General features: G+C 37.6%; 1 protein-coding gene across 1 annotated transcript; it reads right to left on the bottom strand.

The window, feature by feature from the left end:
• Positions 1 to 580: 580 nt before the first annotated feature.
• On the bottom strand, positions 581 to 6,405 carry LOC125821011 (protein SMAX1-LIKE 6-like). Its single transcript, XM_049500439.1, has 4 exons — positions 6,316 to 6,405; positions 4,961 to 6,134; positions 2,793 to 3,036; positions 581 to 2,668 (listed from the first exon to the last, which is right to left on the bottom strand). The coding sequence occupies exons 1-4, from the start codon at positions 6,353 to 6,355 to the stop codon at positions 833 to 835; spliced, it is 3,294 nt and encodes a 1,097-aa protein (XP_049356396.1). The 5' UTR covers positions 6,356 to 6,405; the 3' UTR covers positions 581 to 832.
• Positions 6,406 to 19,989: the final 13,584 nt, after the last annotated feature.

Raw genomic sequence — 19,989 nt, 5'->3', positions numbered from 1 at the left:
AAAGTATTCCCATACTCGTGAAATTTTGTGTTCAACTAAACTACATCACATAAATTAGGGATAAATGATATTTAGTAGAAACTAGTAACCAAGTGTAGGAAGTAGTAAGTTACCCACCATGTGAATCTTGTATGTTATAAGTCAAGAAAAAATGGATTTCGGAGTTTCAGTTTCAGGGTTTGAGCAGGATCCTTATCAACAAGAAGCTGGTTGATCATGATCTAGCATATTTGTAAAATTTTGTGGTCCAAAAAACAATTCTACTAGACTTGATGAATGCAGTAACAAAGACAGAATCTTAAAGGCTTAAGCCTTCAGTTCATTGGTTAAATTTAAGAAGAAAGTAAAGTTTCTTCTTTGTTACCATTGAGTGCCGTTAAAAACATTCATAAATATCAAACCCGAAAGAAAGAAAACAACAATAATAAAAACCGAAATGGGGAAGACAGATGTAGTGCAGTAATAGTAAAACCTAAACAAACTAAAAATGACAAACTTCAGTAAGAAAACAATTAGAATCTTTGTGACGCCTTCCTTCTTTTTTGGGTCATCCTCCAGTAAGCAAACATACATACATACATACATTACCTGGAGTAACTAGCTTTTCCCCAAAACGGAAAAGATAAAACTTTTCAAGTGGGAGAAACCAACTACAAAGGGTCTGGGATAGAGTGTACAAGGATTACAACAAAATAGCCTAATTCTAAAAGATACAATGATGAACAATTGGAGAAGGATCAGCAAAATTACAGGAATATATGCACAAAGAAACTTAACACGCAGAAATGCTATTGACAGCATTTGTACATTAGAACACAGACCTGACTAAAAATCATTCTATTGTTATTTTTGCCGGAAAGTAAATTCCAGGAGCCTGGTCTTCTACAGCAATGCCTTGACAATGAACTAATCTTATCACACTATCAGCAATATGTTGGAACCTGTTTCGGACATCCATAAAGCTCCTGCAGAGAACCTTCTCAACCCAATCCTCAACAGCTTCCTTTCTGTCTGATAACCAAGCAGCAGCAAGTATCTGTACCATTACTTCTGAGTCAATCTCCAGCTTGATATCTACTCCAACAATCTTCTTAAGGTTTATGTTGATTTCATTCAAGATTTTCTCAGCTAGAGCTCCAAAATCAAATGGCTTGAAGACCACATTGTTGTCCATTTGCTCTAAGATTTCTTCCAACCATGCTTTTGACCCTTCAGAACCAGAGTCACTGTCACACTCATCACATTCATTCTCCTCCTCCATCTCTTCCACAGGCAAATTCAAATCAAGAGAAGATTTTGGGACAGTGCACAAACGTTTTGGCATTTGAAGCAACTTGTCATCGTTCGAGTCACTGTTGTCTGTCTGCTTTCTTTTATATGCAGAGAAAGATTCTAATGTTCTATCCCCTGAAGTAATCCACAAATTTGTATTCTTCACTTCAATCCTATTTCGATAGCCAGATCCAATTGCTATCTGCATCTGCAAGTTTTTGGCTGCTAATATCTTTTCTTCTGAAAACTCGAGAGATTTTTTACTGGAAAAGAAATCTTTAGTAATTTTTGCAGATTTCGAGGTAAGCACAAAAATCATATTATTGATACTGATTTCCTTCCCGTGCAAGTTCAACAATTTACCAGTTCTGATAGCGCGAGATAAGCTATTCTGAACAGGAAAATCAGCCTTTTCTATGTTTTCAAGAAGCACAATAGAACAGCGCTTCTTGCTTAACTCCTCTGCGATGTAGTCAATGACTGTCTTTCCCCTAAGATTCATGTGACCATTTCTTATATTTTGATGGATAAGCAGAGAATTTGAGCAGCTAATCCCATCGCTAGAGCCCAGATCCACAGAGAGCAAGCTATTGTAGCTACCAAAGACATTCTCAGCAAGAGCTTTTGCAATTTTTTGTTTCCCCACCTCGTCAGGTCCAATGAAGCTGAGCCAGATATTTCCTTTGCTAGAGACATGACTCCTTCCATTACCACTTCTGCAGCGAGCAACAGTATGACTAATGGCATAAATGGCTTCCTCTTGCCAATAAACATATCCAGAAAGAGCTTTATAAAGGTTCTTAAAGTCTTCCACATCCAAGTCCTTGTCTAACTGAGGAACAGAGGAAGAAAATGATCCTGAAAAGTAAGGAAGGCGATCCTCATTCTCCGGAAAACTGGGTTTCGACAGATCTCTTACAGTGGATATGTGAACAGTTCCCAATCCCAGGTCTGTGCTAACAGAAGCTTTTGAGGCTGATGATGTTCGATCAAGGGGCAGCCTCAAATCACGGAGAGCATGACGGTACGGGGTCCAGATATTTTCCATCTTGAGATGCTGAGTTTCTAAACTCTGAGCCGGTACTTCAGCTTGGGAATCAGAATCACCTTCAAACATGACTGATTTTGACATGGTATTTTTGGTCCAGGAGGTATTTTGCAAGTCTGATGACATTGAACTTTGATTAGTAAGTCTTGCATCCAACAATAAATCTTTGTTTCTGCTTTCGTCCCCAGCAGCAGAACTCTGAAAGATGCCCAAACTGGGAAGATGTGACCTGGCTTGCAAAGCATCTGGTTGAAATGAATGTATGTGATGAAGACGCTGGCATATATCATTCCACTTCTTTTGCAATCCCGCCAATCTGGCATTTAGTAAACTGCAGCCTTCATCGGCCTGCACTGAATTGATAGAGCACATATTTACTGAAAGAGTTACAAGCTAATCATCCACAAACTTTTAACCATACTGTAACTAAGATCACAGGAAAGGAGAAAGAATTTGACTCTGAATGACACACCTCTACCCCAACTAGTCCCCTGCTTGGACCGCATTCAGCCTTTTGTAACCAAGAAGATAAATGTGTTGCCTGCTGATCAGTGACTGGACCAGTGGCTCCTCTCAGCACAGTTGAAACTTCTTGCTCATATTTTTCATTGCAAAGATTACATCGAGCTGTATATTCATTTTTGTTTATCCACGAGTTTTCAGACTCAGATGATGTGGTAAAGAACCCGCCAAAAGGAACAAATGACCCCATCAAGCTGCAAATGTCAATGGACACACAAAGTCAAAAGCTTAAGATGCAATGAGATACACACTTTAGACCTCTTAGTATATTCCCTGAATCAGCACAAATAACTCGGAAACCAATACACTCAGGAGTGCTTTTACTGGGTGGATTAGAGACCGAATGGAGACACAGTGAAGAAAAGAAAAAAAAAACAGAATCTTCTTTTGACATACACACCAGCATAAAGCATTTTGTAGTCCAATTTGTTGTGTGCATGATAAACTATAGGAACCATGCTTTAAATGAGACAACCCTCGAAGACTCAACAGCTGCGGTCAAAGTTTCAATAATGGTCAAACTTGAGCCACACAGTCGAACAATTCAAGACTTCAGGGTACAAAGCTAAAACTTAGGCAAATGCTTCGGTTATGTACCACACAAACATGGACTAAACACTGTAACAGATCAACAAAAAGGAGACAATGTCATAGATCAACGAAAAGGAAACATTGAGAGGACAGTCTATGCTGTTCTAAGCATTGAAATTATCCCTTGGATGCTGAAGCCTCTTCTTTAGATATGCTAAACCATGTCATCACATTGTGCTCCTTTACTGTAGGAACAAAACCAGACCACCGAGTTCCACACATCATAATTAAATAAACAAACATGCTTGATTAATTTATCGGTTTCGTGCAATACTAAACAATTGTACAAGTTCAACTTTTTCAAGGAGGGAAATGATGGAGCACAGTCTACCCAGTACATAACTTAGCTAGCTAATAAAGGGAAATGTATAATATAGAAGAAAAATTAATAAATTAATTATAAGGTGAAAAGATGGGTTATCTCAAAAAAAGGGAAAAAGATTGCGTACATAATTTTTAATGTACAAAGTTAGTTGTCCAAATGGTACAAAAATTTGGTCAAGTTTACTTCACTCTTCACTTCTCAAGGATGGTGATTACAATGGATATGCAAGGTTAAGAAGCAAGAGGTACTCTACAACCAATATACTATGGAAGAAAACAGCTTAATACACAATTGCATGTGATGCAACTAACTTAGTAATAACGAAGATCTGGTGAGGCTAAAAGAATGAAGATAAACATTCAAACGGATTCTGTAGTTACAAGGTACATCTAAAAAAACATGCTTTTCGACAAGATGAGGTTATACACTGGAAAATCCATCTAGAAATAGATCTACACCTAATAAATTGTGCTAGTGAATAAAATACTTTTGAGGTATCTTCTTATAAATTTATCAACTATGTGCTTCCACCAGCAGTAACACCGGAAAACCTGTACCTTCCTCAAGTATGAGAGATATTTGAACTACTAAAGCATTATAACAGAAAAATATAACTACTAGTTTAAAAGCAGGGCTAGAATTTTGAGTTTATGGGTCCTTGATTCTAGAAAAAGAAATTTATTGGGTTCTTGATAATACTTTTACATATTAATTGGATCTTTTAACACAAATACAACATCAGCACCAAAAACTCTGGGTTTTGCCAAACCTGTAGTCGAATAGCTATTTGATAAGTCAAAGAATCATTTTATTAAAGTTGCACTAAGATGGTGTCAAAATTATTCACATATACTGCATAAAAGCATCCAAAAAAGCAAAACTACATTGGTAACCACCACAAAGGGATGAGACCAATTACTTTTGTATTCATGTTTCTCAAGCAACTCGTCCAGAGTCCCAAATGAGAAAACTTCATGGTATACTTCTGAAGTTATGTGAAGATCTCATAAATAATGGTAGTTCAAACTCTGCGTAGGTACAACAACCATATTGACAACGTTTAAAGTCAAGCGTATAAAAAATTTTGAGACCTTGTCATATGAAGATAAAATAAAAAATAAAAAAAATCAGCACTTATGCTATAAAGCATTATAATAATATCTGTTAAAGAAAATGCAATAGAATATGGAAGAAAATCCCACCTGGATCTGGAAGGTAGTCCTCCAATTGGAAGAGTGGATGAAGTAATGGGCAGCAGATGTAAATCCCAGTCTTTCTGAATTGTAGGGAACCGAGCCAAGAACTTCAAATAAATGTCATAACTTGCTGCTGCTCCAACTAACCACAGTTTCCCACAATTTACTTGCACCAATTTTGTGAACTTAGAAACGATATAGCTCACTGACCCATCATCAATAAACACCTTCAATTCACCATAATTCACTATAATTCCATCCCCTGTACAACACTCTACAGCATCAGTCACTTCCTTAAACTTCAAGCTGATCATTTCTTCAGTCCCATCAGAAAATTCTTTTTCAAAAGAAATTACAGTCAACCCCTTAATTTCATCAGGCAAGGCACCACCTTTACCTTTCTGTACACAATCAGTGAAGCTGTAAAGTGCATCAGTTGCACAATTACCGATCAATAACGGGTTTCTACAGCTTTTCTTCACAAGAATCTCACCGATTCTTCTACAGTTCTCATCAATATTCCCCTTTCCGGAAACACTAGAAAATGGAAAGTTAAACCCACGTTTGCTAAGCTCCGAATCGGTTAAATTACAAAGAAACATAGGTGGGCAACGTGCCTTGGAAAACCTAGAAATAGCCGGTGGATTGAGAAGTGCAAGCTTTATATCACAACTCCGAAAACCCGCTTCCCCTAAAACTCGGCTCACAATCGGGTCATCCAAAATGGATAGTATAAAATGCTTCAGTTCAACTTTTAGAGTAGAAATCGAGAAGTTAGAGGAATTCTGTTGTTGAAGTTGTTGATAGATGTGGAAAGTATCAGGATGCCTTCTTTGGTTAGCTTGTGAGCGCTTGATTGCTGCCATGAGAGAATTAGAAATAGGCGGCTCGTCTAGGGTTTTGGCTGTGGGCAAACGATCAAGAGAAACGCTGACGCTGAGTTCTAAAGCTCTGAATTGGAGCCGTGGTGAGTACGCGCAGCTGCGAGCACGTGCACAGGCGTCACGGATGGTAGATGATGGAAGTGCAAGAAGCGCAGAAACGGCATGGAGAGATGTAGTCTGCGCGTGGCTCCGGCGACGAGCGACGGCCACTGCATCTTCTAGCGCACGCGCTGCCTCCTCCGTCAAGCATTGCTTGGCAGTGCTCACCGGCGTTGGCATCGCCGGTAAGCAAGCTCCTATATTCAATTGAAATTAAAATGAAATGAAAAAAAATAGTTACTCTACTAGTTTGTTAAAATAAAAATATATATATTTTCTTTTCTTTGAAGCAAAGATCGAAGGAAAAATTAGTGTATATCAGGGAGGGTAGGGGAGAGGAGGGTGGGCCAAATTATTGATAATGGAACAAACACATACTGTTACAAAAAGGCCCTGGGGGTATAAATTCTGTTAACATTTCAAAAGAAGAAATATCTTTTCCACTGCTTTTATAGATTTATGGCTATTCAATTTTTGGTTAGCATTCATCATAGTGATAAGAGGAGACATGAGATGCCGTGTCCACTAGATAACACTAATGGGACAATATAGCTACGCTGCACCAACGTCACATCAACCTTTTCAACAAAGATAGAGGAGCTCACTAGTGGAAACAGGTCAATTCCTACTTCGTATTTCATCTCATATGCTCTATGGCAAAAAAGGATGAATCATGAATTGACACCATCTTTTCTTATACTTTTCTCCTTCTCTTTACAAATAAATTAGCTAAATCTATTTTTCCTAAAATAAACTAAACTTCATTAAAGTCATTGTTTCGGGCCCTAATATTATATGAAAATTATTGCAATAATTAAAAAATCGATATAGATATATTCGAGAGGAGATGTGGATGTATCCGAGAGATGATATGGATATATTCATGTAACACCTCGGATATGGAAAAGTTGAAAGGAAAGGAAAAGTGTAGGTTTTGCATTGATCCAGTGGTCTACGATACAAATCTACAGGCCGTAGGAAGAGAATCGTAGAACTAGGGTTTAGTTTTTCGAATTTCAAGTTTCTTGAGTATGACCTACGAATGAACAGCACTAGTCGTAGAAAATTGGACGAGTCGTAGAAAGGTTTCGTATAGGCAATCCAAACTTAGTGAAATTTTGGGTTAAAAGAGGGGTCTACGAACATTAGAAGGTTTGACGGTCTGTAGAATGGAGTCATTGGAAGTTGGCCAAATTTAGGCCTCACTAACTCGACCTACGATATACCAGTATGGTCCGTAGAAATTTCTTCGGCCCATAGATCCAAGCGTAGGGTCCTTCGGCAGTTATTTATTAAGGGTTTTTGAGTCTTTTTCAATGCACTCAATACCTATATTATGTCGTTTTGATCCAAATTTTAAGTCCTATAACTACCTTTTATTGTTAAATCTACCCAAACCCTTTCATTTTCTAAAATCCCTAATTCCCATCCACGTCATCCTCTCCATATTCTCTCAATATCAAGGAAAAATACTTAAGGATTCAAGCCTCAAGTCTTTTTTTTCCTCCATTTATTTTGGGCTTAGATCATCAAGGTATGTGGGAATTCATCAATGGGTTTTGTTCACCTATTGAGTCCCAAAAGATCTCAATTCTTCAAATTCAATTTCATCAAAATTGATTTGGTTTTCATCCAATTCTCCATGGGTCTTCATTGTAATGTTTCGATTGTTTGATTTTTATCTTCTTATGATTAATTTAAATCAATTACATGATTTTCAATTGATTTCATATGGACTCATGCATTGTTTATATTTTGACTATAAATTTATGAAGATATGAGTTTATGAATGAAAGCTATGAATTTGTCAATGTTAATTTATGAAAGTTTATGAATGATTTCTGAAAAGTTATTTTATGATCTAAAAGTTTCTTTAAGATGAGCATCAATGAAATTATGAAAAGTTTTCTCAGATAAAGGGGTCGTGATTTGGTGAAAGATTTTCTCCCACATGCATGATTCATGATTTAAGGAGATACTCTATGATGTTTTAAGATTGGATTAGTAATTTAATTGTACTTTTCCATGTATGATGATATGTTAGGAATATAACTATTCCATTGGAATTTTACCTGGCACCGAGAGGATATTGAGATGTAGGCTATCATGTTAGTAGAGATCAGGTCTATAGTAGCAATCTCTGTGTCCCTTACTACGTGCCTTGTAGAATTTTCTTAGAAAGACATAGCTAGTGGATCCACCTAAGCTAGAAGTTTATGGTCCTTTATGTCACGAACTTAGAGTCTCACTAAAGCTCCGTACGACACTTGACAACTTACTCACTAATCTTTCAAGATCTTGTAAGCGCATGTAAGTCTTTGAACTAAGATCTCTACGAGAATGTAAAGAAAGACTTAGAGAACTTTGAATGAAGGCTTTGTATTGCTTGGAAGATTGCTTACAACTTGCTTGATTGCTTGCTTCAAGCTTGGATGGTTTACAAATGAGATTCCCTCTATTTATACTACAATCCTAGGGTCTAAAGTGTAAATAATAATTACTACTCAAGTTCCTACATATTTACAATTTAATCCTTATTCTAGAATTCTCTACAACTCTAGAATATACCAAGAACTTTCCATGTGATTCTTTAACCTTTCCTAAGAAATCTCCATACTTCTCTAGAATATTCCACTAAGGACTATTCTTCTTCTAATGTAAGCCTTTCAAGGAAATATCTAGGGAGTTATAAAATCTTCCACAAACCTCTCCACATATCTAGATTATTCCTCCCCACTTCTGGTGCAATATTTGAAAGGCAAAGTGGCGGGTCATGACACTCTCCCCCACCTATTGATGCGACGACCGCGTCGCATCGTCGTTGCATAGCCAACCGAGTCTTGTCTTCTCGCATGTGTGACAAATAGTTCATTGACTCGATCAATGCCCTCGTGCAACTCCTTCAGCTTCTTCTTTATCACTTCTAGCTTGGCCTTATGATCTACCTCCTTCCTAAGAGGCAAGCGACTTAGAGGCTTCTTTGGCATCACGTCATTGTTCTTTTCTAGAACCTTCTTCGTGCATGGTGGCAAGGACCCTTTAGCACCATTGTCTTCTTCTGAACCTGCAATGGTGGCTACGAATGTTGACTCCTTCTTCTTAAGGCTGCTCTCGAGCTGCATGACCGTTAGTCGAACTTGTCCTTCCATCTTCGATACCTTAACCAGGGGCACCATACATGATCCTTCTTGCTCCATGACCAAAATTCATTGGAGGTAAGGATCGATCACCACGTGACACTTTTGGAAGAACTCTTGCCGATGAATTATATCAAAAAGGTCTAAAGGAGCGACAGTGAAGTAGGTTTTACCTTGCCACTCGCCTAGCGTTATGCTTACTCCATGCGCGACTCCACACACGGGAATCAGTGGTGCATTGACCTTACTGATTTGGGCGTTACTTGGACTGTAACTCAGCCCCAACCTTGTGGTTATCGTCTTGGCCTCTGCACCCGTGTCGACCATAGACCGAGCGGGTCTTCCATTGATCGTGATGTCGACATAGTGCGTGTTGTATTCTCCCGACTTCCTTGGTTGCTTCATGATGGCTCTGCATAGTCGTATCAATCCCAACTACGTCGTCTCTACGACTTGTCCTAGCTCCTGTGCATCCTTCTCCTTCTGCTCCTGTTGGATAACACTAAGCTCTTCAGTTCAGGGCACCTTGCATAGCCATGCGACCCACCGCATATGTAGCAATAGTTTCTTTTGGAAGTTTCTGCCTTCTTCTCTGTGTCGCCATGCCATCCAGACTTCTTGCCATCGGACCTATATGCATAATGATTCTTGGGATGTGGCTGTTGGTCCTTGATTTTGCCACGATCTCCCCTACCTTAGTTATGACTACCTCCCATCTCCTCTCCTCTGGTTCTGTTTGGCTTTTCGTGCCTGAAGTCTGTCAAAGCTTCGGCCTGGATGATGGCTTCATCGATAGTCCTGACCGTTCAGCGTATGCGTGTATGTTGCCCGTCTACCCACTCCCCAAATTTACGCTTCGCCTCATAGATGACGTTGTTAGGGACGAAAGCCTTCTTGAAATCCACTCGAAATTGCTCCCAAGTGTTTATGGTGCAAACTCGCTTCCCTATTTTCGACTCTTTACGCCTCCACCATAGCATGACAATCTCCGAAAGATACAATGTAGCGACCCTTTTGAAAGGATACTACCAGTTAAACAAGAAATCTAATTAAATACTTGCAACATTTAAAAGAGATTAACTATGGCCATATTGATTATAATTTAGTAGAGGGATTAGGTTCATAAAGAAAAAAAAAGAAATAGTTAAGGATGTTCATCGTGCCCATTTAAACATTTATTTGATGTCAAATTGATATTGCGCAGAATTTTAACTTATGGTGGAAAAACATTTCCAAAATAATATAAGCCTATACGCACGAGATTTTTATGCATATATTATCCTCACACTGCAAAAATGATATAAGAAGAATATTACCAACTTTCAAGTACCCAAATTAGGTGGTTCATGCTTCACACAACCATTCAAAACAAGTGGTAAATTTAATATATTACAAGACTTGGGCTTACACAGCCTAAAAGAACAAAACATATAGCCATACTTATATTACAACCCATGGTGACATGATCAAATTAGCCCTCAAAATTTTATGTAAATATACAACACATAGATCATATAAGTCCCAAGGTTTATACAAAATATAGATGCCTATACGCAAATGTGATCTTCCTTAAGGCTCTCAAAATCTCCATCTCCAATAGCCAGCTTCATGCCTCATCTCGATCATTCCCTACGATAGAAACAACTATCGCTAAGCATATAGCTTAGTGGTGTAAAAACTATAGGTTCGGAGCCCTCAAATTCACCAAACTACCTTTCTCAAGTCATAGGCATGCCAATAGTGACAAAGTCACAGCCACAAGAAGGACATGGTCCCAACAAGGGTGCCAGGTGATCAAACAATCCGTACAAGTGGGCGAGTAATACTAGTGTATCTAATATCTTAAATGATACCAATGCGACAATGCAAAGTGACAAGAGGTAACCAAGGTACCAAGATAAAATTTCAGATATTCCAGCAGGTAAAAAGAGTACAAGTACAAGTTTATACACAAACCTCAGTTCTTTAGCACAGAAACAATCCAATACAACTTCAAGAGTCCAAACCGTAGAACAACCAGCATATCAAGGTCTTCAACTTGTACACGAGTATATACAACCTTAAAAAAATGAATTTAATAACTTATTTACTTTCTAGTAGCTCAATAATGATGACTTAACACAGGGTTATCATCACAAGTAAACCTAGCCTGTACAAATACAACTATGCTCCCAAAACGCTTCTTTTCCCAAATGTTTCCTCCAAAGTACCTTTACTAAGTGGATTCTCTTGTTTCTAAGTTGCTTCACTTCCCGAGCTTGAATTAAGATAGGTTCTTCATTATATGTCAAGTCAAGATTAACCTCTATAGATTCAACTGGAAAAACATGAGATGGATTAGAATGATATCTTCTGAGTATAGAAACATGGAAGACATTGTGGATCTTGTCTAACTCTGGTGGCAAGGCTAATTTATATGCAACTGGTCCAATCCTTTCAAGTATCTCATAAGGTCCAATAAATCAGGGACTAAGTTTTCCTTTTTGGCCAAATCTCATAATATTTTTCCATGGAAACACATTTAAGAATACTTTATCTCCAACTTGATATTCAATATCACACCTTTTTAGGTTAGTGTATGACTTTTGTCTATCTGATGCTTATCGTGACCAAAGACACTAACCTACGGTATGAGTGTCTACGATCGTCGATAGTATAGTAACCCAACTAAAGGTTGGGGTCGTGTCCCAAGGGAGTGGTTTTGAGAATTGATAGAAAATAAAATTTAGCTCTAATTAGTCGTAGCTAAAGACATTAATGAACAAAAACATAGTAAATTAAAGGGGGTGACACAAAAGTGTCAAATATCAAATGAGGTTTTGTCACAAGTAGTAAAAATAGCTAAAATTAACAAGAAAATCAAGTATGAGGAGAAGTTCTTGGGGTGTGACCGCAATACAAGATGAGATAAATCGTTGGGTACATGCTTTCGATAGGAAATTTGCAAAATAATAGTGACTAGGTTAAGCTTTAAATGGAAATAAGTTCCCTCTCAGGCAAGCCAAAAATACATGAGTGACTTTGTATTTGCAACTACAAACCCTTTAGATTAAATCACAACCACTAGGTGAAATCACCATTAAAATACATTTAGCCTATCAGCAAGCAAGATCCAATAACAATATCAACACATATTTGCTAAATCACACCCCAAGAATGGGGGTTTTTAGCCACACATCAAGAAATAACAAAATACACCTAAAATGATAGTAAAATCAAATGGGTATAAGAAATTAAACCTTAATTTAAGCAAAGGAAGAAGAATAGAGAAACCCACTTCCAACTTGGGGAAGATGAACTCCTTTCTTCAAGTTCTCAAAAACCCTATCCAAACTTGAGAGAAAATATCTAAAAAGTACTATTCTATTATGGAAACTAAAATAAAAGTTTGACACTTAAAAATAATAATAATTTTAGTATTTATAGACTTTAGAAAATAACGGTGGCGGATCTTTCGTCGAAGTTAGTTGATGTCGCCGAATGACTTCGGTGACTCGCCCTTCGTATGCCTCATCGTTGTTTCGTGCTTGCCTTCAGCACCTTCATATTCTGGACCATTGGGCGGTATAGTACTACTTCGCGGAACTATTTGGTGAAGCGTCGACTGCTCCTTTCATCGCCTTTTTTATCCTTCTCCTTCAGGGCTTCGCATACTGGAACAAAGGGCGGAGTAAATCCCTTCGGCGGACCGATGCTCGAATTTCAGCTTCGTCGTTCTTTTCAGCCTCTTTGTTCCTTTTTGCACCTAAGTGTCCATGCTTTCACTAAAACTTCAAATACCTGAAACTTAAGAGTTTTCATCAGATATTTAGACAAAATAAGCATTCGAGGGCACTATTATTATCAAAATAAAGCCCTAAATGAGTCCAATTTGTGGACTCATCACTATCCGAAGAAATCTTTAGACGATCCTTGATAATTTTTACCTTGTCTTCTGTTTATTGCATAATTTCAGGACAAATAAGTTTCCTTTCACCAACTTCACTCCAACAAAGAGGGGTCCGACACTTTCTTCCGTATAAGGCTTCATAGGGAGGCATTCCAATACTCGATTGGTAACTGTTATTGTAAGCAAATTCTATCAAAACCAAGTGTTTGTCCCAACTACCCTCAAAATCCATAATGCAAGCTCAAAGCATATCCTCCAACATTGGTATCACTCTTTCCGACTGGCCGTCTGTTTGAAGATGGAATGAAGTGCTAAATTTCAACTTAGTACCCAAAGCTTCTTGCAAGCTGCCCCAAAATCTATATGTAAACCTTGGGTCTCGGTCAAATACAACAGACACAGGGATCCCATGTAGTCTTACAGTCTTATTAATGTACAATTCAGCTAAACGCTCAAGTGAGTAATCCATCCTGATTGCTAAGAAGTGAGCCTTCTTGGTTAGCCTGTCCACAATCACCCATATTGCATCATGATTTCTTTGATTGCGAGGAAGTCTAGAAACAAAGTCCATAGTTATTCTCTACCATTTCCATTCCGGCATCGACAACGACTGTAGTAAACCAACTGGGACTTGATGTTTTGCCTTTACTTGTTGACAAACCAAACATTTAGAAATGAACTCTGCAATGTCTCTCTTCATACCATTCCACCAATAGTTTTCTTTGATGGTCTGGTACATCTTTGTACCCCCAGGATGCATTGCATATGGTGAGGTATGTGCTTCATTCAATATTTTTCTCCTCAATTTGTCATCATTTGGGACGCATAACCTTTTTTGATAAAATAAGCCACCATCCTCCGTTAATGTAAAATCAAGTTTTCCCCATTTTGAACTTCTCTGGTCAATTTTACAAGTTTCTCATCTAACTTTTGTGCTTCTTTCACCTGTTCAAGTAATATTGCTTGCAAATTAGCAATAACTGAACCTTTTGAATCAAGTGTAAAAAAAACATTCATGGCTCTTAACTCAAGGAGCAAGTGAAAAGGACTCAAAGAAATGATTGCGAAGGATTTTCGACTTAAAGGCATTTGCAACCACATTAGCTTTACCTGGATGATAATCAATCGTGCAGTCATAGTCCTTGATGAGTTCAAGCCATCTACGTTGTTTTAGGTTTAGCTCCTTCTGAGTACCCAAGTACTTTAAGCTCTTGTGATTAGTGAATATATGACATTTCTCTCCATACAAATAATGCCGCCAAAATTTTAAAGCAAACACTATAGCCGCAAGTTCAAGATCATGAGTAGAATAATTCAATTCATGTGGTTTTAATTTCTGAAAGGCATAAGAAATAACCTTCCCTTCTTGCATCAAAACGCATCCTAGACCATTGTGAGACGCATCACTGTATACTACATATTCTTTCCCTTCAATTGGTAGAGTATGTATATGTGCCTAAGTCAACAAGGATTTTAGAGTTTCACAGCTCTCTTGGCATTTGTCATCCCCAATACACTTTACTTCCTTCTGCAAGAGCTTAGTCAAAGGGGAAGTGATAATGGAAAAACCTTTCACAAAACTTCTGTAGTATCCTGCTAAGCCCAAGAAAATTCTTACCTTAGTTGGACTTTCGGGAGGTCTCCATTCAACAACTGCTTGTATCTTACTAGGATCCACCTTCACGCTTTCGGTTGATACAACATGTCCCAGAAAAGCCACTTCATCAAGCCAAAATTCACACTTGGAAAGTTTAGCATAAAGTTCTTTCTCCTTCAAAAATTTTAAAACAATCCGAAGGTGTTTATCATGGTCTTCACTACTTCTGGAAAATATTAAAATATCATCTATAAAGACAACTACAAACTGATCCAGAATACTCGATTCATTAGATCCATGAATACCCCAGGAGCATTTGTCAATCCGAATGGCATCACTAAAAATTCATAATGACCATACCGAGTTCTAAAAGCAGTTTTAGGGACATCTTTCTCTCTAACACCCAGTTGGTGATATCCAGACCTTAAATCAATCTTTGAGAATACTTTAGCACTCTTCAGTTGGTCAAACAAATCATCGATCCTTGGTAGTAGATATTTGTTCTTGATTGTTATTCGGTTCAATTTTCTATAGTCAATACAAAGCCTAAGAGTGCCATCTTTCTTCTTTACGAATAAAACAGGGGCTCCCCAAGGAGAAACACTAGGTCGAATAAAACCTTTCTCAAGAAGTTCTTGCAATTGAGATTTCAATTCTCTTAATTCTGCTGGATCCATTATATAAGGAGTGATAGAAATAGGGGTATATCCAGGAATAAGCTCGATTGGAAATTCAACCTCTCTTTTCGGGGGCAACCCAGTAAGATTTTCGGGGAAGACTTCGGGGAAATCATATACAGCAGGTATGTCCTTGTTACAAGGACTCTTAAACTGTGTATCAACTATGTGAGCAAGGTATGCCCCACAACCTTGACGCATCAACTTTCTTGCCAAGGCCGCAGAAATAATACTAGATGTCAATGATCTTTCACCTTGTACAATAATGTGTGAAAATGTAGGATCTTTAAAAGTCACATGTTTAGACCTACAATCTACTACTGCATGATATTTGTAAAGCCAATCCATCCCAGTAATAACTTCAAAATCCTTGAAGGGCGTTTCAATCAAATTAGTAGGGAAGACTAGGTTTTGAATCACAAAGGGACAATCTTGGTAAACTCGATTACACACAACTTGATAACCGAAAGGACTTTCAACCAGCACATCATAATTAAGTCTCGTAGATTTCACGTTTTCAGGAAGAACAAGTGATGAACAAAGATAGGAATGTGTAGAACCAGGATCAAATAGTGTACACACATAAACCAAATAAGTAAAATTTGCTGACAACCACGTCTTGTCCATCTTGATCATCCCTCTGCCTCATAGCATAAGCACATGCATTAGTCCTTGGTCCACTAGCTTTATTAGCTCCACTTGCACTTGCTGCTTGGGTGGTTTTAAGTCTTGCACCTCTATTAGTTTGAGGAGGATTAATAGAAGGCTTATGAACTAAGCTTTCAGTTCTCAAAGAAGGAGCATTATTAGGATTAGGGCAATCCTTCACTTTATGATCAAAGCTCTCACAATTGAAACATGCACCAGAAGCTCTCCTGCAAGTACCATAATGATTCTTTCCACACTGTGGGCAAGTGGGAACGCGAGGCTTGCCTTGGCCATAATTTGGAGTGCAAGCTATAGAAAATTCTAATATGTTTTGCTTTTGTTGAGGTGCCTTGTTAACACTACCAGCCTTAGAATCATCAAACCTTCCCCTTTTTGATGGACCTCCAAAATCTCGTCTAGGCTTTCGAAATTTGTTTTCATTTGTACTTGCTTCTTCTTTATCAAGTCGTTCCCACGTATAAGTAGCAGACACTAACTTACAAAAGTTCTCATGTTCCAGGATCGCCACATTCTTCCTATTGGAATCATTTAAACCATTTTCAAATTTCCTGCACTTTTCTTTTTCCTCTTTAATAATACCTCTAGCATAACGAGAGAGCCTTAGAAACCTCTGTTGGTACTCAACAATAGACATACCTCGTTGCCTTAGATTCAAAAACTCTTTTTTCTTTGTATCACAATAAGCAGGTGGGACATACTTCATACGAAATTCCTTAAGAAAATCATCCCAAGTAAGAATAGGAGGTTTTACCTTGGCATTCGGAACACTTACCCACCAATCATCAGTATCCTTTTGTAATAGTGAAATAGAATACTTAAATTTGGCAACATTTGAACATTCCAACTGCTCAAATACCCTCTCCATGCGCTCCACCCATTGTTCAGCATTGGATTAACAGTACCTTCAAACTCCACTCCACCCATTTTCCTCATTTTCTCAAAGTTAATCTTGTTGGGATCATGCATCGATTCAGCCATGTGATGGAAGAATTCAGCCATTTGTTGAAAATGAGGATTCATGGCTTGAGTACCACGACTCATCTGAGGATGTGAACCAACTCTTACACCGTGATGGTTTCCCACTTCAGACCCACTAGTGTGGGGAATAAATTGATTCGAGAAATGTTCTCCAACCTCTTCTAGTGAATGAGGTTTGGAAACAGAGGTACCCGACCTTTCATGAGCAGCTTCCATAGGTCGGTCAGAAGAAGAGGCCATAACTTAATTCCTTCAAAAGGGAAAATCACATTGCATTAGGGACATGTACTTGATACATATGCACTCTACATGCGATAAAAATATTATAAACCATGTAAGTGAACAAATAATCGATGTAGAACATTTTTCGAAAGCGAACAAGTATACAAGTAATTCACAACAAAAGTCCCAGAACCACAAACCTAGGTTCTGATACGAGGATTTTAGCGACCCTTTCGAAAGAAAACTACCACTTAAACAAGAAATATAATTAAATACTTGCGACATTTAAAAGAGATTAACTATGGCCATATAGATTAAAATTTAGTAGAGGGATTAGGTTCATAAAGAAAAAAAATAAATTTATGGATGTGCATCCTGCCCATTTAAACATTTATTTGATGTCAAATTGATAGTGCGCAGAATTTTAACTTAGGGTGGAAAAACCCTTCCAAAATAATATAAGGCAATAACTCATGAGATTTTTATGCATATACTATCCTCACACTGCAAAAATGATATAAAAAGAATATTATCAACTTCTGAGTACCCAAATTAGGTGGTTCATGCTTCACACAACCATTCAAAACAAGTGGTAAATTTAATCTATTACAAGACTTGGGCTTACACAGCCCAAAAGAATAAAACATATAGCCATACTCATATTACAACCCATGGTGACATGATCAAATTAACCCTCAAAATTTCATGTAAATATACAACACATAGATCATGTATAAGTCCCAAGGTTTATACAAAATATAGATGTCTATATGCAAATGTGATCTTCCTTAAGGCTCTCAAAATCTCCATCTCCAATAGCCAACTTTGTACCTCCTCTCGATCATTCCCTACGATAGAAACAACTATCGCTATGCATATAGATTAGTGGTGTAAAAACTATAGGTTCGGAGCCCTCAGATTCACTAAGCTACCTTTTTCAAGTCATAGGCAGCACAATTGAAACATAACAAACAAATCAAGTAAACAATATATAAAGAGTATCAATTTTGATATTTAAAGATCCAAATGTCAAGAACGCTCATAACACCATTTTCTAAGAGATTCAATAACAAGGATCGCCCAATATATACATCATGTCATCACACCAAGCACAAACAGGTATCAAAAATGGTCGACACCCTGTATCAAGAAGGGTCAAAGCCCAATAATCAAGAAAACCAAGAACCATATTAAAAATGTCTTTCTAGTTCGTACTTAAAATGGACAACTTCTATTTTTAAGACGAACTAAAAATCCAGAGTCAAGATGGCAAATTATCTGAATCAAGAGGCATACCAATAGTGACAAAGTCCCAGCCACAAGAAGGACAGAGTCCCAACAAGGGTTCCAGGTGTTCAAACATTCCGTACAAGTGGGAGAGTAATACAAGTGTCTTTAATAACTTAAAGGATACCAATGCGACAATGCAAAGTGACAAGAGGTAACCAAGGTACCAAGATAAACTTTCAGATATACCAGCTGGTAAAAAGAGTACAAGTACAAGTTTATACACAAACCTCACTTCTTTAGCACATAAATAGTCCAACACAACTTCAAGTGTTCAAATCGTAGACCAACCAGCGTATCAAGGTCTTCAACTTGTACAGGAGTATATACAACCTTAAAAAAATGAATTTAATAACTTATTTACTTTCTAGTAGCTCAATAATGATGACTTAACACAGGGTTATCATTACAAGTAAGCCTAGCCTGTACTAATACGACTATGGTCCCAAAACAGTAATTCTGGCCAATAGAGTACTACATGTCACAACTTAGATTTGAAGCAGAAAACGGCAAAACTGGACTTTATATTCTTCATAAAAGATGTAGGTTTACTCTTAAGATTGCAAATAATCAAGAATCACCTCAAAATACATTTTGTACAAAAAGATATAATCAAAACACTAACAGTTGAACATACAGGATTTCAAATTCCGGAATCTGGACAAAACTTGTCATATGTTGCGTCCCATATTTGGAATCCATAACAACTAAATTAGAGTTGTACATAAACATAAGAGTTGTAGGTATATCAATTATCTTTGCAAATCATATTTATTCACGAAAAAGGATTTCTAGAGAACGAGATATTCTAAAAGTAATAAACACTACTCAGCTCAGAAACAGATTTCGACTACTCACCAAAGAGAAGGGTGTATCTCAAATTCCAGCGAAAAGAACTAAGATTTTCTTGAAATTTTGTGAGTAATATGGTTAGAGGAAGTTCTACAGGTTTATTAGAGTTAAAGGACACTAATTCTCATAGAGGAGGTGTGAGATTATGTGTTATAAAAGTGATATTTATCACTTACTAGATACATCCAAAGTCAAAGGTTGGCTGCCTAAAAGTAAAAGGTGTGTTGCCCAAAAGTATACATATATACCAATATGTATATACCTGACCTCCCTTTCAAGTTATAGATAATTTCAACTAGAATATTACGCAAATACCCCAATACAACCCATTAAATTACTATCACAATTTATGTGAATCAAGTTTGCAAATATCACAACATTTCAACTTCCCAAAATGAGAGTAAAACATATTGTAGTAATTAAGCAATGGTCTATCGACAAGCGACTCTTGGTTAGCATTCGGGGTGTTACATACAACACATTGGTGTTGATCTTATTTTCTTCGTTTTTCACTCGGTTACACTTGAAGTAATTCTCCAAGTGCCATAAAAAATTCTCCACCTATTGCGCGTTACAGACGCCTTTGAACATAGGTGGCATGGGAGCCTCGACCTTAACCTCCCTATCTTGATCGAACGACGATGATCCTCCAACTTCCACGCCTTTCTTGAGTGCTTTCATCTCTGCCTTCATGGTCTCAATCGTGCTCAATGTCTCTATGAGATGACACTCCAAGGAAGTGAT

This window comes from Solanum verrucosum, unplaced genomic scaffold (assembly GCF_900185275.1).
Source record: "Solanum verrucosum unplaced genomic scaffold, falcon-dt-bn FXZP01000227.1, whole genome shotgun sequence".
NCBI classification, from domain to species: domain Eukaryota; kingdom Viridiplantae; phylum Streptophyta; class Magnoliopsida; order Solanales; family Solanaceae; genus Solanum; species Solanum verrucosum.
Note: the sequence above shows the minus strand (reverse complement) of the source record. Positions and strands in the feature narration are given on the sequence as shown.